The sequence below is a fragment of the Rhinoderma darwinii genome, chromosome 11, assembly GCF_050947455.1.
Source record: "Rhinoderma darwinii isolate aRhiDar2 chromosome 11, aRhiDar2.hap1, whole genome shotgun sequence".
NCBI lineage: Eukaryota > Metazoa > Chordata > Amphibia > Anura > Rhinodermatidae > Rhinoderma > Rhinoderma darwinii.
Genome location: NC_134697.1, coordinates 35,224,135 through 35,246,288, shown reverse-complemented (window position 1 = coordinate 35,246,288; position 22,154 = coordinate 35,224,135). Strand labels below are relative to the sequence as shown.

The 22,154-nt window shown below is 43.3% G+C and overlaps 1 protein-coding gene across 2 annotated transcripts in view; it reads left to right on the top strand.

Moving 5' to 3' along the window:
* C11H10orf95 (chromosome 11 C10orf95 homolog) overlaps window positions 1-18,502 on the top strand; it is a 32,309-nt gene extending 13,807 nt beyond the window's left edge. Inside the window, exons 2-3 of one of the 2 annotated variants that reach the window (XM_075841066.1) lie at window positions 9,331-9,426; window positions 15,827-18,502. In XM_075841066.1, the coding sequence (XP_075697181.1) occupies window positions 15,898-16,548 (651 nt within the window). In that variant the 5' untranslated portion in view covers window positions 9,331-9,426; window positions 15,827-15,897 and the 3' untranslated portion in view covers window positions 16,549-18,502. Of the gene's footprint in view, window positions 1-9,330; window positions 9,445-15,826 lie in introns of both variants that reach the window. The other variant, XM_075841065.1, reaches the window with a different exon arrangement.
* The last annotated feature ends 3,652 nt before the right edge of the window (window positions 18,503-22,154 follow it).

Genomic DNA, 22,154 nt, shown 5'->3' with positions numbered 1-22,154 from the left:
GTATGAGTGGTACTGTAATGATGAATGAGCCAGAGGGGAGAAGAGGAGCGGTGAGGTGAGTATGTGTTTTTATTTTCTGCGTGATGGGGAAGAATGTTTGGTGCATGACCGCGGTTGTTGCACCAAAGTTGTGGCACAGGGTCCGGCCATAAGATACATTACATTTATTAAAGGGGTTGTGCCACGAACGAAAGTGCACTTAAAAGTACACCTTATTTGAAGTTAATACTTTTCCCCATTGGAAGTATTTAAAAAATATGTATGCAACCCCAGTTATTGAACTTACAAGCTCCGAATGGCGCCCCCTGCTGTTTCTTCATGTGGGTCCATGCACGTCATTCAAGTGATGCATTCAAGAGGACACGCATGCGCAGTAAAACACACTGTGTCGCCGGATCTATCTTTGAACTATCGGAGCACTGATTCCACTGTTATAGGGTTCTCTCTTGTACTCGGCTTTTCCACTGCTGAGAAAGCAGAGAATGCACAGGAGAGCCGGGGAAAATCAAACAGTATCGCGTAAGTACAGTATTGTCCCTGGCCTCTTAACCCTTGAGCGCGCTCCAGATGCTGTGGGTGTTTGCTGTATTTTACAGCGGACACCCAGGACTGACAGCCAGGAGCAGCGATCGCGCTGTTCCTGGCTGTTTAAACCCCTCAAATGCTGCGGTCAATCGCGACCGCAGCATCTGAGGTGTTGAAAAGAGGGGGCGGCTCCCTCCGACAGCTCATCGCGTACCCCGCAACGAGATCGGGCGGTGGCAATGGTTGTCCTGGCAGCCCAGGGGCCTAATAAAGGCCCCCAGGGCTGCCTTCACTCTGCTTCTACTAAGCCCTGCCTGTGGCAGGGCTTAACAGATGCCTGTAAAAATAACAATATACTGCAATACATTAGTATTGCAGTGTATTGTGCCAACGATCTAATGATTGCTGGTCCAAGTCCCCTAGGGAGGTAATAAAGTGTGTAAAAAAAAAAAAAAAAAGGTGAAACGTTTTTAGTAGTGATAAAAAATTAAAAGTTCAAAAAAAACCTTTTCCCATTTTTCCCCTAAAGTAATGAAAAAGTAAAAAGAGAATTGGTATCGCTGCATCCGTAAAAGTCTGAACTATTACAATATAGCGTTATTTAACGCACACAGTGAATGCTGTGAAAAATGTAAACCGCCAAAATTGCAGTTTTTTCCAACTTCAGCCTGCAAAGAAATTTTGTTTTTTTAGTTTCCCAGTACATTGTATGGAACTATAAATGGTACCAATAGAAACTACAACTCCTCCCGCAAAAAATAAGCCCTCACACCACTCTATTGATGGAAAAATAAAAAAGTTATGGCTTTTAGAATACGGGGTGTGAAAAATGAAAAAGAAAAAAATGTCTCAGTCCCGAAGGGGTTAATAATTGTGGCGGAGTTTACACCAACTTTTTATACCATTAAGGCCTTATTCACACGAACGTGTTATACGTCCGTGATACCCGCATGATTTTCACGCGCCTCGCACAGACCTATGTAAGTGAATGGGGCCGTTCAGACTGTCAGTGAATTTCACGCAGCGTATGTGTGTTGCGTAAAACTCACGACATGTCCTATATTTGCCCATGTTTCACGCAGCACGCACCCATTGAAGTCAATGGGTGCGTGAAAATCGCGCACGGCACACAGAAGCACTTCCGGGTGCCGCGCGTGATTTGCGCAACAGTAGTAAAAAGAATGAATGAAAACAGAAAAGCCACACGTACTTTTCTGTTTGTACACATAAAAACAGAGTGTCATAATGATGGCGGCTGCACGAAAATCACACAGCCACGCACCATATACTGATGACACACGGACCTTTTGCGCGCGCAAAGCGCAGCGTTTTTTGCGCACAAAACGGACACGTCCGTGTGAATAAGGCCTGGGAATGGCATTTGAAACGCCAGTCTTAAAGGCTATGCAAACCTTTGAATGGCATTTTTTATAAAAAGGACAATCAGTGTGATTGGTGCAAATCCGCGGGACTGATGGGTTCAGTGAAAGCAAGTCCTGCATGTCTGACACGCAGGATCCAACTGCAAACTATGAGATCTAAGTTCAGAGACAACGCAGCACCTGCTGACACTGAACGGATTCAGGTCATAGCGAAAGTTACAGCTGCTCTGTATAGAGAATAAATGGCAGCTGTATCAGAGTAAAAATCATTTTTAATAAAAAAAATATTTATAAAGTGGCACCAATCACACTGACTGAACTTTTTATAAAAAAAGAAAAGTTTACCTAGCCTTTAACAATTTGCCCTGTTTGTGCTGTAGTCAGGCAGTGGGTAATGATGAGCTACGACTGTATGTGTGAATAGGATTTACGTTGTCAGCCTGATGGTAATTTGAGGCTCTTATAATAAGCATTGAAAGTGTAAAGAGCAGAGAACATTTTGTACCAAAGCCGCATCTATATTATTGACATTAGATCATATAACACAAACTAACCAATGTAATCATATAATACTATAAGTAGTAATAATAATAAACCACAACTTACTCAGCCGTGGTATAAATAAGATGATGTAGCATTTAAAACCATTTTAGTGACTTTTGTTGTGGGATTCACTGCTACTAAGGTAGTCTAGTCTAATAATTCAATCTCTATCCCCCGAGATAAGTGGTACAAGAAGTTTCTGTCAGCTGCTTATCTCCCTCTTATTAAAAAAAAAAACTTGGGACTATATCATTGGCTTGGCAAAATGTGCATGGTGGAGTCAGGACAGAAAGTTGTTGGCCCAATAATTGTACATGGGTGCTTAGAAAAAAGCTGTTCCATGAATTTACAGTGGCCATCTATAATAGTGCTTTACTAGTGGGTATAATGGCACACCATGAACTGCACCCCAAACTCCAGTTCAGACGGCCATCAGAAGACTAGCACTATAAGCAAAGCCATGCATTTCATATTTCTAGTCTCCTGATTGGCTGAAAGGGATCACCGCGATATGTACAAAGTGCAGCAAAAATGCAGGGGATACACAAAACTGCCGCCAAAACGGTTTGTTTGAAATCGCTGTGAATACACCACAAATGGAGCGTGTCAATTCTTAGCCTTTGTTCACCCTGGCATTATGGCTTCCTTTTATAATGGAAGAAATGACGCTGTGCCGGATGCGTCGCAATCTGTAATACTCTATTCTTGTGGTCTAAAAGAAACAGAACCCCAAATGGAGACTCCTAGCGCCAAAGTGAAAAAAGCCTTATAGACGCCCTCATATAAAGAGGTCAAATCTGACCTGTAACAACGTGCATTAGGGCACGGCCAGACGTGGCAGATTTTTTCCGCTGCAAATGTTGGTGCAGATTTGGGGCATTTACGCAACGAATCTGCACAAACATTTGCATATTTGACAGGTAATTCAGACATTGCAGAAAAGACAGAGGACTTGTCACAGATTTCAGTTTTTGCATTGCAATGGCTGAAATCTGCAGTGAAATTCCGCTTCTTCTCCGCAGCGGAGTTTTCCGCAACGTCTGAACTAACTTGCCTAAAAATGTATAGAAACAAATGTAAAAAACGGCCACTGGAGAATTCCACAGCAATTCCACCACATCTGAACGCGCCCTAAGGGGAGATTCACACGAACGTTGCGTTTTTGCGCGCGCAAACAACGCAGCGTTTTGCGAGCGCAAAAACCATTTGACAGCTGCGTGTGTCATGCGTGTCTGATGCGCGGCTGCGTGATTTTCGCGCAGCCGGCATCATAGAGATGAGGCTTGTCGACGCCCGTCACTGTCCAAGGTGCTGAAAGAGCTAACTCTTTCAGCACCCTCGACAGTGAATGCCGAACACAACAGCGAAAAACCTGTAAAAAAAAAAGATAAAGTTCCTACTTACCGAGAACTTCCCGGCCGTTGCCTTGGTGACGCGTCCTTGGTGACGCGTCCTTGGTGACGCGCCTCTCTTGACATCGGGCCCCACCTCCCTGGATGACGCGGCAGTCCAAGTGACCGCTGCAGCCTGTGATTGGCTGCAGCCTGTGCTTGGCCTGTGATTGGCTGGAGCTGTCACTTGAACTGAAGTGTCATCCCGGGAGGTCGGACTGCAGGAAGGAGACAGGAGTAATCGGTAAGTTAGAACTTCGTTTTTTTTTACAGGTTCATGTATTTTGGGATCGCAAGTCACTGTCCATGGTGCTGAAACAGTTTAACTCTTTCAGCACCATGCACAGTGAATCTCTCCCGACGTCGCGGACCGGAATTTTTTTGCCGGGTTCGGCCAAAACGAGTTTGGCCGAACCCGGTGAAGTTTGCCTCGGTTGTCGGGGTTCGCTCCTCGCAAAGACACTCCGTTTGGATGCTTGGAAACAGAAAAGCACGTGGTGCTTTTCTGTTTTCATTCATCCTTTTCACTGCTGTTGCGCGAATCACGCTCGTCCCACGGAAGTGCTTCCGTGTGGTGCGCGTGATTTTCACGCACCCATTGACTTCAATGGGTGCGTGATGCGCGAAATACGCAGAGTTATTGAACCTGTCGCGCTTTTTGCGCAGCAGACAAACGCTGCGCAAAAAGCACGGACTGTCTGTACTGCCCCATAGACTTGTATTGGTCCATGCGTGCCGCGTGAAAACCACGCAGCCCGCACGGACCGAATACACGCTCGTGTGAATCCCCCCTAACTGTGAGCACAACACTGATATGTTAAGTGTCATATCAGACAATCCCGGCTGTCATCTAGGTCTGATGAGATATCCAAGTAACTCTTGATAAATAGTAATAACAAGAACAAAATCTCTTCTTATCTTTGCCGTTTCTCAGGGCGCCGGCTTTTAACACGAGACGCCATGTTATTACATTTTCATAGGATAGATGCCAGTACTTTGAGGTAAGGGGTCATACAAGGTGATTCAGTGTGAGGTTACGGAGAAGTAATAACAGGGTATTGGTTAACAGCACTAATTGTAAATTATGTGCTGCTCTACATACAGCAATTATTAGTCATGATTGCAATTTAGCATGCGGTGTACGTTTTAACGGTGCAGTCACACGTGGCAGATTTTGTTGCAGAAATTTCTGCAACTAAAAATCTGTTCCATTCATCTGAATAGGGTTTTTTTCTGCAGCAGTTGCATGGATTTCTGCAGGTTCAGATGAATGGAACTGATTTTCAGTCACAGAAATTTCTGCAACAAAATCTGCCGCGTGTGACTAGCACGTTTGACCCACACAGTTAGGCCTTGTCCACAAAGTGCAGATTTCATGCAGATTTCACATGTATTTTTTAAGCCAAACCAGGAACGGAACCTAAGCAGAAGAAACATTTATGAAGAAAGGCCTTATGGGTCTTCTCTCCTGGATCAAATTATGATTTTGTCTTAAAAACTGCATGCCAAATATCTACTGTGTGAACAAGGTCTCAAAGTATGTTTGTTTTTATACATTAAATTTGTTTTCTGCAAACGGATGGAAACATGATTTTTAGATATGGTAGAACACAGTGGGTTTTGCTCAATCTGTGCAACAGGTCCCTGATTTCATCCAGGTAGCACAGAGGGCCAGACATGTTGTTGACTGCTGCCACTCGTGGCCAACTGAGTGCCCCTGAAGATGACGTTCACACAAGCATATTTGGAATCCATGTTGTACAGATCTGTGAACAGATTTTTTTCTCACAGATTCAGAGAGAATCCGTGAGTAAAGAAAAATTGTGGCATGCTCAACACATGCCATATTAAAAACAATCGCCTACTAACAAAATTAGTGCAATTAGCTACAAATTCATTTGCAGATGGAGCCAACCCTTACACGCATTTCGGCTTGCGCCTTCGTCTGGGGGAATTACAAACAGTATTCTCCCTTAGAAAGGTTGCTTTCATAAAGGCACCTATTGGATCCACATGGACTCTAACATGGGTTTGTAATGCAGACCTTTATTGTGAGATCTGTTTTGTACATATCCATAACATATCTCCCAACCGTTCTGGATTCAGCGGGACAGTCACGGATTTTGGGCGGTGTCCCGGGCAGCTGGTGTCAACTGTATCAGCGTCCTCAGGACGCAGATACAGTTGAACCCAATGCTAAAGGAGGGAACTCTCAGCTCCCTGCTTCAGCATTAGTACAGAGGACTCCCCGGGTACGGCGCTACTTTAAGCGCTGAGCCCAGGGAAGTATGGACAGTGACGTCAGTGGCTCCTCCAGGAGCGGAATCCCCTGCCAGAGCATTGCCGACACTCCAGCCGGGGATTCCGCTCCTAGACGGAAACCGTGACGTCACTGTCCACTGACATTGAAGGCGTGGCTTAAAAGGAAAAAAATTGCCGCAGCTACACACGCGGCATCGTTTGTCCCTTTTTGCAATACTTGAAAGTTAGGAGGTATGCCATAACATGGCGCCTGTAGACGGGTGCCGGGTTCTAAGTAGATTGCAGGAGGTTGTTCAATCAGTGCATCAGCATACCGCCTAACCATCCTGCCGGATGTCTGCTTGATGTCATACTCTCACATAAAATGCGCGGCTGGTGGGGAACTCCTCTCCCTTCTCTGCATTGATCATCTTCTCTCTGCAGGACACTGAGCTCGGCTGCTGAAATTTGGTCGAGGAGGAAACCTGTGACCAGAGAATGAGAGAGCAGAGTCAGTTGCTCTCAGGCAGAGCACATTGAAGTTTTGGAGTCACACCTGTGACCGCTATAAGTCACATTTTCTTCCTTCTAATCAGATATTCGATATTATGTTACACATGTGTGAGACCTAAGCAGTCACGTATGCATACCTCCCGGATTTCAGGTGCTGTCCCTGGAGGTCTGCCGCATGTCCTGCTGCAGTTACCACACACCATCTCACCCCATTACTGTGCTGCCAGTGTGAGCGCAGCAGGCTGTGTAGGACTTATTACTGGCAAACTGTTCCTGCATCTCGCACTTACCTGCAGTTCTGAATTGAGGCCGCCTGCATTAGATGACAGTAGTCTGCTGGAGGGGGCTGGATATGTTTGGGAGAGGATTGGGTGTTGTCAGAGTTTTTTTTAAACAAAAATAAACTATCCACGGTTTGCACAGCCTGCCATGTCCCTCCTTGCATTCATTAAAAGTTGGGCGGTATGACTATGGGGGCACTCTAATTTGTTTTGTGGGTATTATGTGGGCACTATTACTGATTGAGGGCAATAGCTTCAGAGACAAGTTGTGACTAAAAGAAGCACTCATGGTGGTCTGGCCTGAATAGAGAAGATGAAGATAGAGAACAACTACAATCAGAGAAGACTTAACTTGTGAGTCACTGGCTGTAATTGTTGTGCATTCTGCCTGACTAATCAGGCGTCAAAACAACTCTACAGAGCCCTACTCTTATCCAATGCAGATGGCCTCAAATCAGAACTGCAGGTAAATGCAGGATGCAGGAACAGGCAGCTCCTCTATGTTCTATAGCGCTGAATTTAATTTAAAAAGTAATATCCATCAAGAGACCATGTTTTTTTAAGACTCTAGCAACGCCCCTGATATCTTATGCACCATTTCCTTAATGGTCCTGTCACATCTCAGTACCAAGTAGATCTTAAGACACTCCCAAGTTAGACTTGATTCACACATCGCGTCCTTGTTGGGTATGTGGACCCACTGGGCCGTACTGCTTTGACGGTATGGCAGCTGGCCAACAGGACACAGGTAACAGTCTATAGTTCGTATTGTGTACCTGTGGTAGATCAGACAATAGCAAGACAGGCTCGGCTGGGACTATGCAGCAGGCAGGCGCCAGGCGTGGCGTAGCAGGACAGGCGTGGTACACAGCACAGCACGACTTCAGCTCGAGACGGCACTTGACCAGGATAGCACGGGATACAGGTTACAGGAACTGGGAATACTGGGAACTGGAAAACACTTAGGAGACCATTTGCATAGACATACTAGGATAACGACAACAGGGCTCAGGCATTGCAGGGAGGGGCAGTGCCCTTCTTATAGTCCAGGGTGCTCTGGGAGCAATCAGCTCAATCCCCCACCTTTGTGCGCATTAGCTCCTTAAGTCTGGACTGAGCTCGCGAGCGCACCCTGGTGGTCACTGTGGAACAGGATGGCCGCATGTGCAGACATCTTTGGAGAGAAGGGCGTTGACCGGATGGAAGGAGTTTGTGGTCAGCGACCACGGACGTTACACTTGTCATGGAGTTTCATTTGCGGAATCAACGCTGAAATACACCACCAAAGTACAGTACAATGTTAGTGAATGAGAGTTTAATAAATCATTCACTCACAGCGTAAAAAAATCTGCTGCGGATTGTAGGCATGCTGCGGATTTGTTTTTCAAATGTACAGCATGCCTTATCTGGTGTGGAAATGCTGCAGATTTTTACTGCGGATTTCATTTATTGCAAATCAAGGAATGAATATCTGCAGCTAAATTCCTCTCCAAAATCCACAACGAAATAGATGCATATTTTATTCCAGATTTTTTAGTCCTTTTCCACGGGGTAATGTCTACGTGATGTGTGAACCTAGACTAACAAAAGTAGATCTCCACCTCTGTAAGGTTGTCTACCCCTGATATAAAACATTTCATTGATTTATGTAAAAAATATAAATTTACTTAGGCTACGTAACACAAAATTCATCTTTTACTTGCTGTAGCTAACTGACCAAATTATTATCAATAGATAATAGAAATTTGAAGATTAAATTGGTATTCCCATCTTAGACATTTATGGCATATTCACAGGATATGCTATAAATGTCTGATAGATGCGACCTGCACATATACCGAGAACGTTGGTCACTCGACCCCCATTTTGCTTTGTGCGTCGACCAATAGCCGCAGATTCCAGACTGAGAGTAGTGTAAAGAGGGTGACACATGTGTGCGGCTTTCTCCATTCTACTCTATGGGAGTTATGGAAACAGCTGAGCAGCGCTTTCTCAGCTGTTTCCATAACTCCCATTGAACAAAATTGAAAGACCAGGCATAACGGGGTTCGGAAACCCCCATTCTCAGTATTGGTGCTGGGACCTGCACCTATCAAACATTTATGGCATATCCTGTGGATATGCCATAAATGTCTATGTTGGGAATACCCTTTTAATCCATACATAAAGGATCATGAAATACAAGACATTTATTGTGTAAACTGTAAGCTTTAAAACTTTGATGTCTAGAAGGAGTGAATACATGATGGACAGCGACTCCGGTAAATCTCTGGCTGTGCACTTGCAGTAAGAAGTTGCTACTGATAATGTTTGTGTTCCTGGTAACCGTTTGTCTGCTGTCAGGTGGGAGGAGAGAGTCAGCTTACCTGGGCGTGAGGATTACAATAAGGCAGCGTCTTTTACTGGACAGGGTTACTAATACACTGACCGCTTCATGTGATATGTTTCTTCTAGGACTCAGAGGCCAGTAAAGCTGAACATGAGGGATATGTTGACTGGTCACTCTGCTTGATGTTGAGGTTACCCTCCTAGTTTGGAGATGGCACATAGGTACGTGTTTGACAACAGGTATGATCGCCGTGTGATATAAACACTCATTGCATCATTTACTAATACAACGAATGCATATTCATTCATTAAATTCACGTTGTTTACATTTGTTATAACTAGATGAGTCGATAGGGAAATCAATGCAAGGATTATTTTTTTCTCGTTTGCCCAAAAGATAAAGTCAGTCAGCGTCTCCTAATGGTTACAAAAAAATTCAAGTCAGGATTCTGATAAATGAATTTTCTCAACTTTAATTATAATGATCTGTATTTTGTTCGCATATTATGTTTATAGGAGTTTTACATGATTTTTTTCATATTCCTTTATAGTTGTTGCAAGGACTTCTATGTAATTGTGTGGAGAGGAGACCAAGGAATGTAGGAAGGAAATATCTAATAGTTGTATTAACTCCTTTGGGACGCAGTTATTTTGGGCCTCCAGGACACAGCAATTTTTAGCTTTTTTTGTTTCATCACTTTGTTTCAAGGGCCATAACTTTGTCATTTTTACATCGGCGTAGCTGTATGAGGACTTTTTTTTTGTTGGAAGATCTGTATTTTTTAATGGCACCATTGTGGTGTACATATAATGTATTAAAAAAACTGTTTTTTTTTTTGGCGTGAGGGTGGAAAAATAATTATCATTGGGGTTTGTAAACCGTGCGGTATAAATGACAACTTTATTCTGCTGATCGTTTACAGCGATACTAAACTTATAAGGATTTTTTTAAAATTGTACTACTTTTGTACAATAAATTATTGTTTTTTTAAATAAATTTTTTGTTTGTTGCCACATTCTAAGAGTCGTAACTTTTTTGTTTCTACCATTAATCGTGCTTTATGTGGGCTTGTTTTTTGCAGGACGAGTTTATCAACTATCTTTGGGTACATATAACTTATTAAATTATTTTATTTTCCTGTCGTTCACCATGCGGTTTTAATAAAGTGTTCCCTTTTATTATACGGGTCATTACAAATGCGGCGATACCATATATGTGTTTTGTTTTAACACTTTTGCAAAATAACTTAATTTCAGGTTTTGTGTTTTGGTTTTTTTCTTCCACTAGAGGACTTCACAATGTTTGATTGCTTCCATAATGCATTAGTATACTCAGTATACCAAAGCATTATTGCCTGTCAGTGTAAAACTGACAGATAATCTATAGGAAAGTGTCTGACCCCTTACAACTTTAAATCCCCTGCTTCACAAAATACATTTTTAAAAAACTGACTGCCTACAGCCACCACTAGGGGGAGTTCAGTGCCTATGAATTTATACAGCTACTATTGAGCTCAATAGAATCTGCAAAGATCTCCATGCATTGAGCTCTCTCTAGTGGTAGCTGCAAGCAAATGTTTAGGCTCTATGTCAGGAAGCAGAGCAGTAGCATGGTCTTCCTCTGGTGAGTACACCACTGAGGACTTGCTATCACTTTATGATTGGTGGGGATCTGACCTCTTGGAACCCCACTGATCCTGAGAATGAAGGGGCCACAGTTGAATGTGGTAGTGCTGCATTTTCCTGCAGAGCGTGTGGCCGGGTCGCCGCTGTGCGGGAAAAAACTGTAAAGGGGACGCAGCTCTAAATCGATGCTGCGGCCCCTTCATTCTCAGGATCAGTGGGGCTGCCAGAGGCCAGACCACCAACAATCATAAAGTGAAGGCATATCCTAGCAATATGCCATCTCTTTATAAGATGGTACCATCTAATACCTCCAATTCAAGGGGTTGTCCCAAGATTAACTTTTATCACCCTATCCACAGGATAAGTGATAAATGTCTGATTGTTTTTTTAAAAATTATAAGTAGGAATAAAGCCCAGCACAAAGGAGAAGGGAAAATCTCCATGCGGCCAAATTGCACACGTTGTGAAATTTGATAGGAAAAACCTGCATCAAAAACGCAGATAAACGCAGGTAATTCTGCGGGTATAATCAGCACTTAATAGTGCGTTTTTTTTAATGCGTTTTAAGCTGCGGCTTTTAAATTGTGATACGGAAATAGGGGCAGTTTTATGCTGCAGATTTTGTTGTGTATTTTTTATAGACTTGTCAGATAAAATTCTGAGGCAGAAACAGAAGAGAAATTGACGTGCTGCAGATTTTAAAATACGCACCGCAGGTCCATATTTGTGTGGAAAAACTGCAACGTGTAGATGAGACTACTTGTGAACTCATTCACTTTGCTGGTACTGTATTACGCTGTGGATTTGCCGCAGGAAAACACGAGCAGGAAATCCAAACGTAATACGCTTTGTGTGCATTTGGCCTGAGGGCTCATACACACGACCTTTGTTTTCTCCAGTGTCCTATCTGTTTTTTTGGGGGGTTTTTTGTGGATAGCATCCTCAACCATTTATTTCTATGGGGCCATGCACAAATACATTTTTTTTTGGTGGATTAGTCTGTCCGTTTTGCAAATTATAGAAAAGGTCCTATTCTTGACAGTGTTTGTGGTCCGTCTCACCCATTCTAGTGTATGGGTGCCCAAAAAAAACGGACAGCACACGGAAGCCACTACGTAAAACTAAAACGGTCGTTTGCATGATGCGTAAGGGTCTGTTCGCACGGTGCGGTCAAATTGCGGTTTATTGCAGCGATTACCACTAAATTACGGATAAACACATCGGTTTTTGTGAAATTGTTGCTATATTTTGCCACGATTTGCCGTAATTGTGGCAATAAACCGCAATTTGACCACACCATGCAACCTAAGGAAATATTTTTCTTCTCCCTTGTTCCAGGATGATGTGTTTAGCTCACAGAGCATTGCCTAGACTGGATACAAACATATCTTTTTTTAAATCAAACAACTTTTTATTAGATTTTGTCATCACAAGATAAACATCTGGTACATACCCCAAAATTTTTTTTTCTTTTGTTCTAATATACAAAATGCATGTGTAGCCCACCTAGACCTCCTTTACAGTACTTTTAAACCATATCCCTCCCTCCCTCGTTTCTTTCCACCCATTCTCCTCAGAGAATCTTTCAAATCTCTATCTACCCCCTCATCTCTCACTCCCTACCCTATGGTATTAGACGTCTATATTTTCCAGTTGTAAGCCACCCACTACATCTTAGAGTGAACCCCTGTCCCCTCCAAACCCCCCCCCCCCCCCGCAGTACCCCCTTCTTTCCCAGGCACTTCCGGCCAACTTTCTCAGCACTTTATACATTCAAAACAAAATCCCTTGCGGAACTACCTTGAGGAGTCTCCTACTAACTTGCCGTCCCATGACTGCGCAACCATTTACCCCATTGTTTATCATATTTGTGTATTGCCCCATGTTTCATATATATCAGTTTTTCCATATATTATGGTTAACATAACCCATCAGCTCAGACACTCCCGGGGGATCTATTTGCAACCAGTATTTTGCTATCAGTTTCCTTGCATGGTATAATACCTTTTTAATAGACTGTAATTCAGCTCGATCATCTCCCTCCCCACCCATACATCCCAAAAGAAATATCTTAGGGTCCATCGGGAAATCTCTACCATACACCCTCGTTACCATTCCTCTAACCTCCCCCCAATATCCATTTAGCATTGGACAGCTTCAGAACATATGCTTCAAGTCTGCCCCATCTGACGAACATCTTGGGCACTCCATCGTTGGTCTAAGCTGCATTTGCCATAACACCTTAGACGTCCTAGATACCCTATGTAGGAGAAATAGTTGCGACCTCCTATGTGCTACACTAATGGAGAGTACTTTTGGCGATTATTAAAGTATTTCCTCCCATTCGTCAACAGTCAAAGCCCACACATCCCCTTCCCATTTTCTTTTGATCTCCGCCAGAGGATCACCAAGGAATTTGGAGAGCAACATACTGTACAGCAAAGATATAATCCCTTTCGTGTCCCTCGCCCCCAATACCTGCTCCACAACCCCCCATATTGGAGCATCTTAAATCCACAGATCTAGCTTGCGCTTGTGCAGCATGACACAATTGAAGGTACTGGTAGAACAGTCTATGTGGGAGTTCAAACTCCTCCTGCAATTGTGAGAACAACTTGAGAATTCCTCCTTCGTACAGCTGGCATACTAATTTGACCCCTTTTTGTTCCCACTCCTGAAAGCCTTCCAAGGTGTTAAATTCCCATAAGTATGGGTTGTCCCAAATTGGCATGTAATTTAAACACCCTTCAACTCCCAATAAGTTCTTGCACTCCCACCATACCTTATTTATCAGTAACAAGGTCGGTTTTCCCCCCGCCTCCCTCCTCAACTTATGGGACTCCATTGCTTCCAACATATCAGTGCGCTTGCCTAAATAAAACAACAATTTCCCGCTAGAATCCCACCCGTCCTTATCCTTCCATCCCTTAAAGTGTTGCAGTTGAGCCGCCAAATAGTATATCCAGGCATTTGGTAGAGCCAAACCTCCCTGTTCCGTTGGTAATTGTAATTTTTCCAATTTGATCCTAGGAATCCCCCTTTTCCACACCAAGTCCCTGAACAAGTTATGTATCCTCCTGAACCAGTACTTAGGCAACCACACTGGGGCATTATGCACAACATAGAGAACCAGAGGAATAAGAATAATTTTTATCAGGTTTGCACGACCTAAAGCTGAAAGCGGCAGCCCAAGCCAAATTTTAGTCTTATCTTTCAGTTTTTCGAACAGTGGCTTCACATTCAAAGCTACAAATTCCTGTACCTTCGCCGAGACCTTAATCCCCAGGTATTTAAATTCCTTCACACAAGGTATATTTATCCCCCCCACCACCAGCGGCGTAGTCAGAGACGTAAGTGGCAACAGTATCGACTTATTCCAGTTGATTTGTAGTCCAGAGAATCTACCAAACCTCTCCAGTACATTCATAACCACCGGCAACGACCGTTCCACCCCTCCCAAAAACAGCAGAATATCATGAGCATATAATGCTATACGTTCCTCCAACTCGCCATATCTAAACCCTCCTATACCCGGATGTTGTCTCACTACATTCGACAAAGGCTCAATTGCCAGGGCAAATAACAGCGGGGAAAGCGGGCACCCGTGACGCGTCCCCCTCCCCAGAGCAAAAGCCTCCGACATCATTCCATTAGCTCTTATTCTAGCTACTGGTTCCTTATACAACAATTTCACCCATGTAATAAAAGGATACAAACGTATCTACTTCTTAGCTAAGCAGAGATACGCGATGTTCTTATTCACTGACGGCAAACACATACCTCGGAAATGGTAAGGTATTAAAACGTAAAGTATAATAGAAAGTTGTAAAATTTTTTACTTGTACAGTGATTAAAGGGAATGTGTTGTTAGCAAAAAAAAATTATTTTTTTTAGTTAAACAATTAGTGTGTAGGTGATTAAACATTGTTCTAATTTTTTTTATTTTTTTCACGAGTCAGGAAATATTATAAATTCGATTCTAATTTATAATATTTCCCAGTCACTAGATGGAGCAATTCCCAAAATTGCAGCATTGCATGTGGTAAAGCAACCACATTGCTTTATGCTGCAAAATTGGGAAAAAATCCCTCGCTCTAGTGAGCTCTCAGAATCCCCCCCCTCCTTTATCCTGGCTAGTGCCGGGAGAAACGAGGGGATTGAACGGTCAAACCTCCTACACTGTGTGTCGCCATTTTTTGAGCTAACACACAGTGTAGAAGGTTTACATACACTAGTAAACACACACTGAAACACGAACATACATAGAAATCACTTACCTGCTCCTGCCGCCGCCGCTCCTTCCGGTCCGTCCGCTCCGTCTGCTGCCGCTGCTCCAAGTGCACAAGTCCGGAAGCCGCGACCGGAAGTAATAATCTTACCGTCCGGCCGCGACTTCCGGTCTACAGGAAAATGGCGCCGGACGGCGCTCAGTTCAACTTGGACTGTGTGGGAGCGGCGCATGCGCCGTTCCCACACAGACGGCGTACACCATAGTGGATGGAACGGGCCCCGTTCGCATTCACTATGGGACTGTAGCTGCCGTATTCCATGTCTGTATGTTTTGTTAATCGACACATACAGAAATGGAAAAAAAAAATGGCAGCCCCACAGGGAAGAAAAAGTAAAAAAATAAAAAAAAGTAACACACAAACACACAAATAAATACAAAAGTTTTTTTATAAAACACTAACATCAAACTGATATAAAAAAAAAAATTTTGGCGACACTATTCCTTTAAACTTTATTTACCTAAAACTTGGAAACCCCTTTAATTAAAGAGAGAAGGCTATTTGTAGTTATATTGCAGAATTTCAGCGGATGCTGACTGCAGGGAAAGATAGATAGATAGATAGATAGATAGATAGATAGATAGATAGATAGATAGATAGATAGATAGATAGATAGATAGATAGATAGATAGATAGATAGATAGATAGATAGATAGATTCTGAAGTATGTCTGAAACCATTAATTGCTTTCTTATTTTCTCTCTCAGCAGGTTAAAAGCCCTATTTCTAATAAGAACTACAAAGTCTGAATGATGATCCTATAAGGAGTCTCCAGAACATGCACCATTATGGTTTCAGGCCTCAGAAATACTATACAATAATGTTTCTTCAACCAAACACTCCAGTCCCTTACACATTTGGATCCTACTCCGAAATGAACAACGGTTTTCTCTTTCCACCAATCCAAATGCATAACTTCACCAGCCGACCCTATTCTTTTGCTGCAGGAGATCCATACTATCCTCAAAATGGACGTGTCGAATATCATCATTTCTATGGTGCAAACCCATATTCTTTTCCAAGCTGGCAATACCCTAGTTATAATTCTGCGCCAGCATATGGTCCATTGATGAATTACAATAATTCTCATATTCCTCAACAAGTAAATACTATTGTGTGGCCAGAAGGCTTTACTATGAAGGGAGAGCTTCAATGGGGAAGACTGGAGAGAGTTTTTGGTGTAAAGCGCGACCTCCCAGAGTTTGTCAAGGATGACCTCCGAAGAGTCTACGGTACTTATCCAAGAACATTTGTTGCCATCACTTATCAGAATGGTGAATATCTAGTTAAGGCAGATCCAAAGGTGGGTGAGCAGGAATACACTATTGAGAAGAAAGTGATTAGAAGGGAGCCCACTCCTTCAGATTCAGAGGATGGCTTGAGCGACGAGAAAAATAGTAAAAGAAGGAGAAGAAAACCCAGACGTTGATGGTTCATTGATACCCCACAAGGAACAGACATTCAACCAGAGTTTAATTCCATGACCACAGGGTCCCTGTTAAGTTTTTATATTTGCTGCCGATGAAGTTGTGTTCTTATGTATTTTGTATTGTGTAAAAACATTCATAAAGTGCTACGCATTGTGGTCAGACCAGTTCAGCTAAATAGTAAAATGTATGTGTACAAGGAACTTTCCATTACTGAGCAGTCCCTCAAAAGAGCCATAAAACCAATGTTCCTGGTCAATGACAATAGAGAGCATTGAACAGTTACAGTTTACAGAGAAACGCAAACACGTTGGACATCTTACGAGCAATCATTGTATTTGTCTTCGGTTCTATTTGCGTTTCATTTTGAAAACGTTGGGAGTATTCTACAATGCATACCTCAGAAGTAAGCCACTTTATAGCCATACAATAGCATACGTCAGTCATTGGCCACAATGTTAAAAAAACAAACCACTGTATACGGTGCTGTGTTCAGTGCGGTGGCTCACTGTATAGGAAAGCCTAGTCTTCTTCACTTTCCTATACTGTAAAAAATAAGTGTACCAATGCATACCAGCTTGACGGAGACCAAAAAGTCCCCTGTCGGGTGATTATTGGCCTATAGTTACGTTCGATGTTCTCGTTATTAGAACACGTTCAGCGTATGCACTAGAAAATCTACCGGCTCATACGCCGAACATGTTCACATAATGACATGTGAACAGAGATTTATTGATTTAGAGCAGAGCATTTACCAGATATAGTTTTCCAATTTTGTTTGCTTTGCTTTACTATATAGTAGGCAGACATCAATGGTTCTCAATTTTTTATTTTTTTTACCATGGGAACCCCTTAAAATAAAATGGCTCCACCCTGGTAACCCATACTCCTACACCTTCTCTAATGAAAAAGTGACAGCTCCTACGGTTCTCACAGGGAACCCCTGATTAGGTTCAAAAGAAACATTAGAGTTTTTACAAAACCCTTGTTGGGAAACTGGTGTAGTGCAGGTATCAGCTGAGGCAGGGGGCTCTTATGAGATTAAAATGGGCCCATCGTGCGTGGGGTGGTTTGCTACTGCCTCTGTAAACTCTATAGTATTGGTGACACCTGCATCCATCATAGGTAGGTCACTTTCTCTTGCTTAGGTTTACTAGCTTACTAGTTTTACAATCCCGAAAAGCAGTTTTAAACAGATGAAGTCAGTGACACCAGAGATATAAAGTACTGATTTTATACAATGGACCCCTAAGAAAACTAACGAGGGTTATCGAAGCATGTGATCCGGATGCTGGGTATATGTGGGGTCACGACTGGCACCAGCAGTGCAAGTTAATAATAACTTTTTGATAAGTATGCTGATATACAATATATTTGGCAGTAGACCCACTTTAGATGGTGGAAGAAAGTGGGTTTTCACCTCCTGGCGGCAGCATTGCCAGGGCAGGGTGATGACAGTAACTTTGAACTATTATCAATTTGTAATTATTACTTTGTGGGGTCCCAAGCTGATGCTCCAGATTAAAGAGATACTAGCTCCATCCCTGCAGTCGAGCATCCATCTGTCTGTTCAACAGCGAATATTGATGGTGCTGCATGAATCAGTCACGGAGCGAGTATCTGTGCCAATAAGGTTTAAAGTGAACCAGGATGCAAGGACTGAATGCCCAGCATTTGGATGGGACAATGTAATGATGGCAAAAAGTTTAGCCAATGCAATTTATTATCACTAAATATCTCTGGGGTTTTCTGTTCTTTTCTCACTCGTTCACATCTCACTGGCTTATCATATCAATAATGAACCCATCAGTATATACCAATGCTCCACTGTTCTTACAATGACACTAACTGGATCTTCTGCAATATGCTACTATGATAAATGTCCCATATGCTGCTCATATGAAGCTCCTCTCTTCTAAATTTTATTTTGTTTTATATATATTTAACTCAATATATTATTTATCAGAATGCATTTATAATGTGTATTTTTACTTGTGAATTAAAAGAATTAATATGATACTTTTTCAGAACGTACATTGTTTTTCCTAAAGGGAAATACCAATAAAAATTTACATCCATTAACCCTTTAACGTATTATCACATAACTGTACGTGAGAAGGGTTAAGGCTAAGTATGGAGCAAGCTCACGGGCTGAGCTTGCTCCATACACAGCGGGTGACGGCTGTGTTACACAGCCGACACCTCACTGCAAGGCCGTAATCAAAGTTCACTTTGATTCCGCCCGTTTAACATCTTAAACGCCACGGTCAATTGCGACCACGACATTTAAAGTGTTAGAATCAGATGGGTGCCCCCCTCAAACAAGCCATCGCGCCCCCCACGTGGTACGATTGGCCGGTAACAACAGTTGTTGTGGCAGCCTGGGGGCCTAACAAAGTTCCCCAGGTCCGCCATCTTTGTACTCCTTACTCGCGAGATCACCTGTACTGTCATTCACAGAAACTTTACCGATGTGTCGGGAGTGTGAATAGACATCGCGTCCTGGCTGGGGGTGATGTCTATTCACTGCCAAGACATTTCGGTAAAGTTAATGTGGGAGTATGTGACTGCACAGCATGATCTCGCGAGATCACACGATGTTGCAAGTACTGCTAAAAATGAATGGAGAGAAGTGTATGAAGCTGATTGGTCAGCGTCATACACTTCACTTTACAACGCCCAGTTGGTAAAAAAAAAGTTAAAACACGCCTTGTTGTCTATTAAGAAACGAATTAGCATAAATCTAAAATTGTGCATAACTTGCTCAAAATTGATCGTTTTTCAAAATAAACACTGTTGTTATCTACATTACAGCGTCGATCACATTATGTAGGAGATAGGGCACTTATAATCTGGTGACAGAGCCTCTTTAAGGCCCTATTACACGGGCCAATGATCGGGAAAACGAGCATTCACAGGGCAACAATCAGCCGATGAACGAGCAAGCTCTCGTTCATTGGCTGATCGTATCATTTATGCAGCCTAAAATATTATTGTTGTCGGCAGCACAGCTCCCTGTAAACAGGAAGACGTGCTTCCAACATGATAGAAATGTATAGGGACGAGCGATTGGAGTAACGATCGCTCGTCCCCATGCATTGTGTCTTGTGAAAGGAAAAAACCAGCGCCGATCATCGAGCTGTCTCGTTGATCGGCACTTGTTTACACGACCCATGTCGGGCTGTGTAATAGGACCCTAAGGCTACACAGCGTATCCGACCTGAAACACACAGCACATTCCGTCCGAAAAACAGCACCACATTGTAGAAGAACGGTAAAAAAAAAAAACATTGATACTTACCCCAGCCGTTGTCATGGTGACATGTCCCTCCTCTGCCATCCGGTCTGGCCTCCCTGGATGACACTGCAGCCCATGTGATGAGACATCAACCCAGGAAGCCGGACTGGATGAAGAAGCAGGTAGATCTGGGTAAGTATACTGGTTTTTGTGAGTTGCGATTTTTGCGGCGGAATCAATGCTGCAAAAATTGCAACACTTGGCTATCTGCTGTGGGTTTTGCATCCCCATTGAATTCAATGGGGAAAACGCAGCATAAATTGACATGCTGCAGATTTGAATTCCGCACCGCAGGTCAATTTATTAACGTTTTCGCTGCGTTGTTTTTCCACAGCGTTGGCATGAGATTTTCAAAACCTCAAACACTTTGCTGCTACTGTAAATGATGCAGAATTTCTGCACAGAATTCCGTTGTGGAAATTCCGCAGCGTTTTTTCCACGTGGGAACCCGGCCTTAGTGTCCCTCTGTGGAATGAGTGATAGGAGGTCCAGAAAAACGTCTGCCCCTATGATCACGACTTCTACTATCTCACATATCTTCAGTTCTGAAAACCTCCAGAAGGATTTATACACATATGTGTGAATGATAGCAGTATGGTAGGAGCCGTTCTACAAGCTGCACTTCTATTAGCTGCAGACTTTATATTTAGTGTTTCTTTAAATAAACATTCAATTCCATTGGAGACAAGACACACCTATTACCTTTCATCTCGCAGATAGGAAATGTGCCCTTACATGAGTGTTATCTAACAATAGCAGTCTGACTTTTCTTATGAAACAAAGTTGTGCATGCATCATTAACCAAATAGAGGATAAACATGCAAACATGAACTTATCTTGTTAATCATACAGTACCACAAGCCGTAGTAACCAGGGAGCGGCACAGGTAACAAACAAGCCACTGCTGAGCAGAATAGGCATGTGTAAAGGGGGTTTTACACTGCATTCATAGAACCCTCGTTGCCGATAATCGCCCTGTGTAAACAGGGGAACGATCAGCACATGAACGAGCAAACACTCAATCATCTGCTGGTCGTATCGTTTTAAAAAAGTGAAATATTATCGTTGTCGGCAGCACATCTCCCTGCGCGTCTATGTTAGTCTATGGGGCCGTGCAGACAGTCCGTGATTTTCACGCAGCGTATGTCCGCTGCGTGAAACGCACGACATGTCCTATATTTGTGCGTTGTTGACTTCAATGGGTGCGTGATTATCCGTAGGATGCGCGTTTTTCACGCAACAGCAGTCAAAACTATGATTGAAAACAAAAAAGCACCAAGTGCTTTTCTGTTTACAAACATCCAAACAGAGTGTCATAATGATGGCGGCTGCGCGAAAATTACGCAGCCGCGCATCATATGGTGATGACACACGGAGCTGTTAAGTGCCTTTTGCGCGCCTTAGAGTGTTGGAGTCGTGTTGTGCCACTTGTCACACCTGCTGTCTTACACATCTGGTGTCCTCTGCCACACCTGATATCATCCGCCACGTGTGGCGTCATCTGCCTTTAAGTTTATCTGTGCCTAAGCCTCTGCTACTGTCTGGACTATAAAAGGTACTCTTGTACTAGGACTGTTGTTTGGCCAGCTGCTACTCCACTACGGCGGTTGCGACCTAGTTGGTCCACATACCCACGGATCGTGACAGTACGCTCAGGCCACGGACCCCGCTGATCAACCCAAGACCATGACGACGTCACAAGTCAGGTAGACATGCGAGACATTCGGTCACGACAGGAACAACTCCAGGCAGTGAACGCCATTGCACATCGCCTGGATGCGCAAGTTGTAGTCCTCACAGTACCCCGGCTGTTCCTCCTGCTACACATCCTGTCAATACCAGTGCCGACTCCCGATTCTCCCTGCCACTACCTCCTCTCTATGACGGAGACGCGAGTACCTGCAGGGGATTTCTGAACCAGTGCCAGATCCATTTCAGATTGCATGCAAAGGCCTTCTTTTATGATGACGCAAGGATCGCCTTCATAATCACTCTCCTTACTGGCAAGGTCCTGGCATGGGCGAACCCCATTTGGGAACGTCAGGGACCAGAGACACATAACTTACTGTGTTTCTTACAGACTTTCCATACAATATTTGAGGAACCTGGGAGTTTCTTCTGCTGCTGCATCTCTACTCACCCTTCGCCAGGGAGACACCTCAGTGGGTGAGTACGCCATTCAGTACTGCACCCTGGCGGCAGAGCTGACCTGGAACAACAAGGCGTTGGTGGATATATTCTGGCAGGGACTGTCTTCTGAAATTAAAGACGAGCTTGCCGCTCGTGATCTGCCACCTACCCTGGATGGTC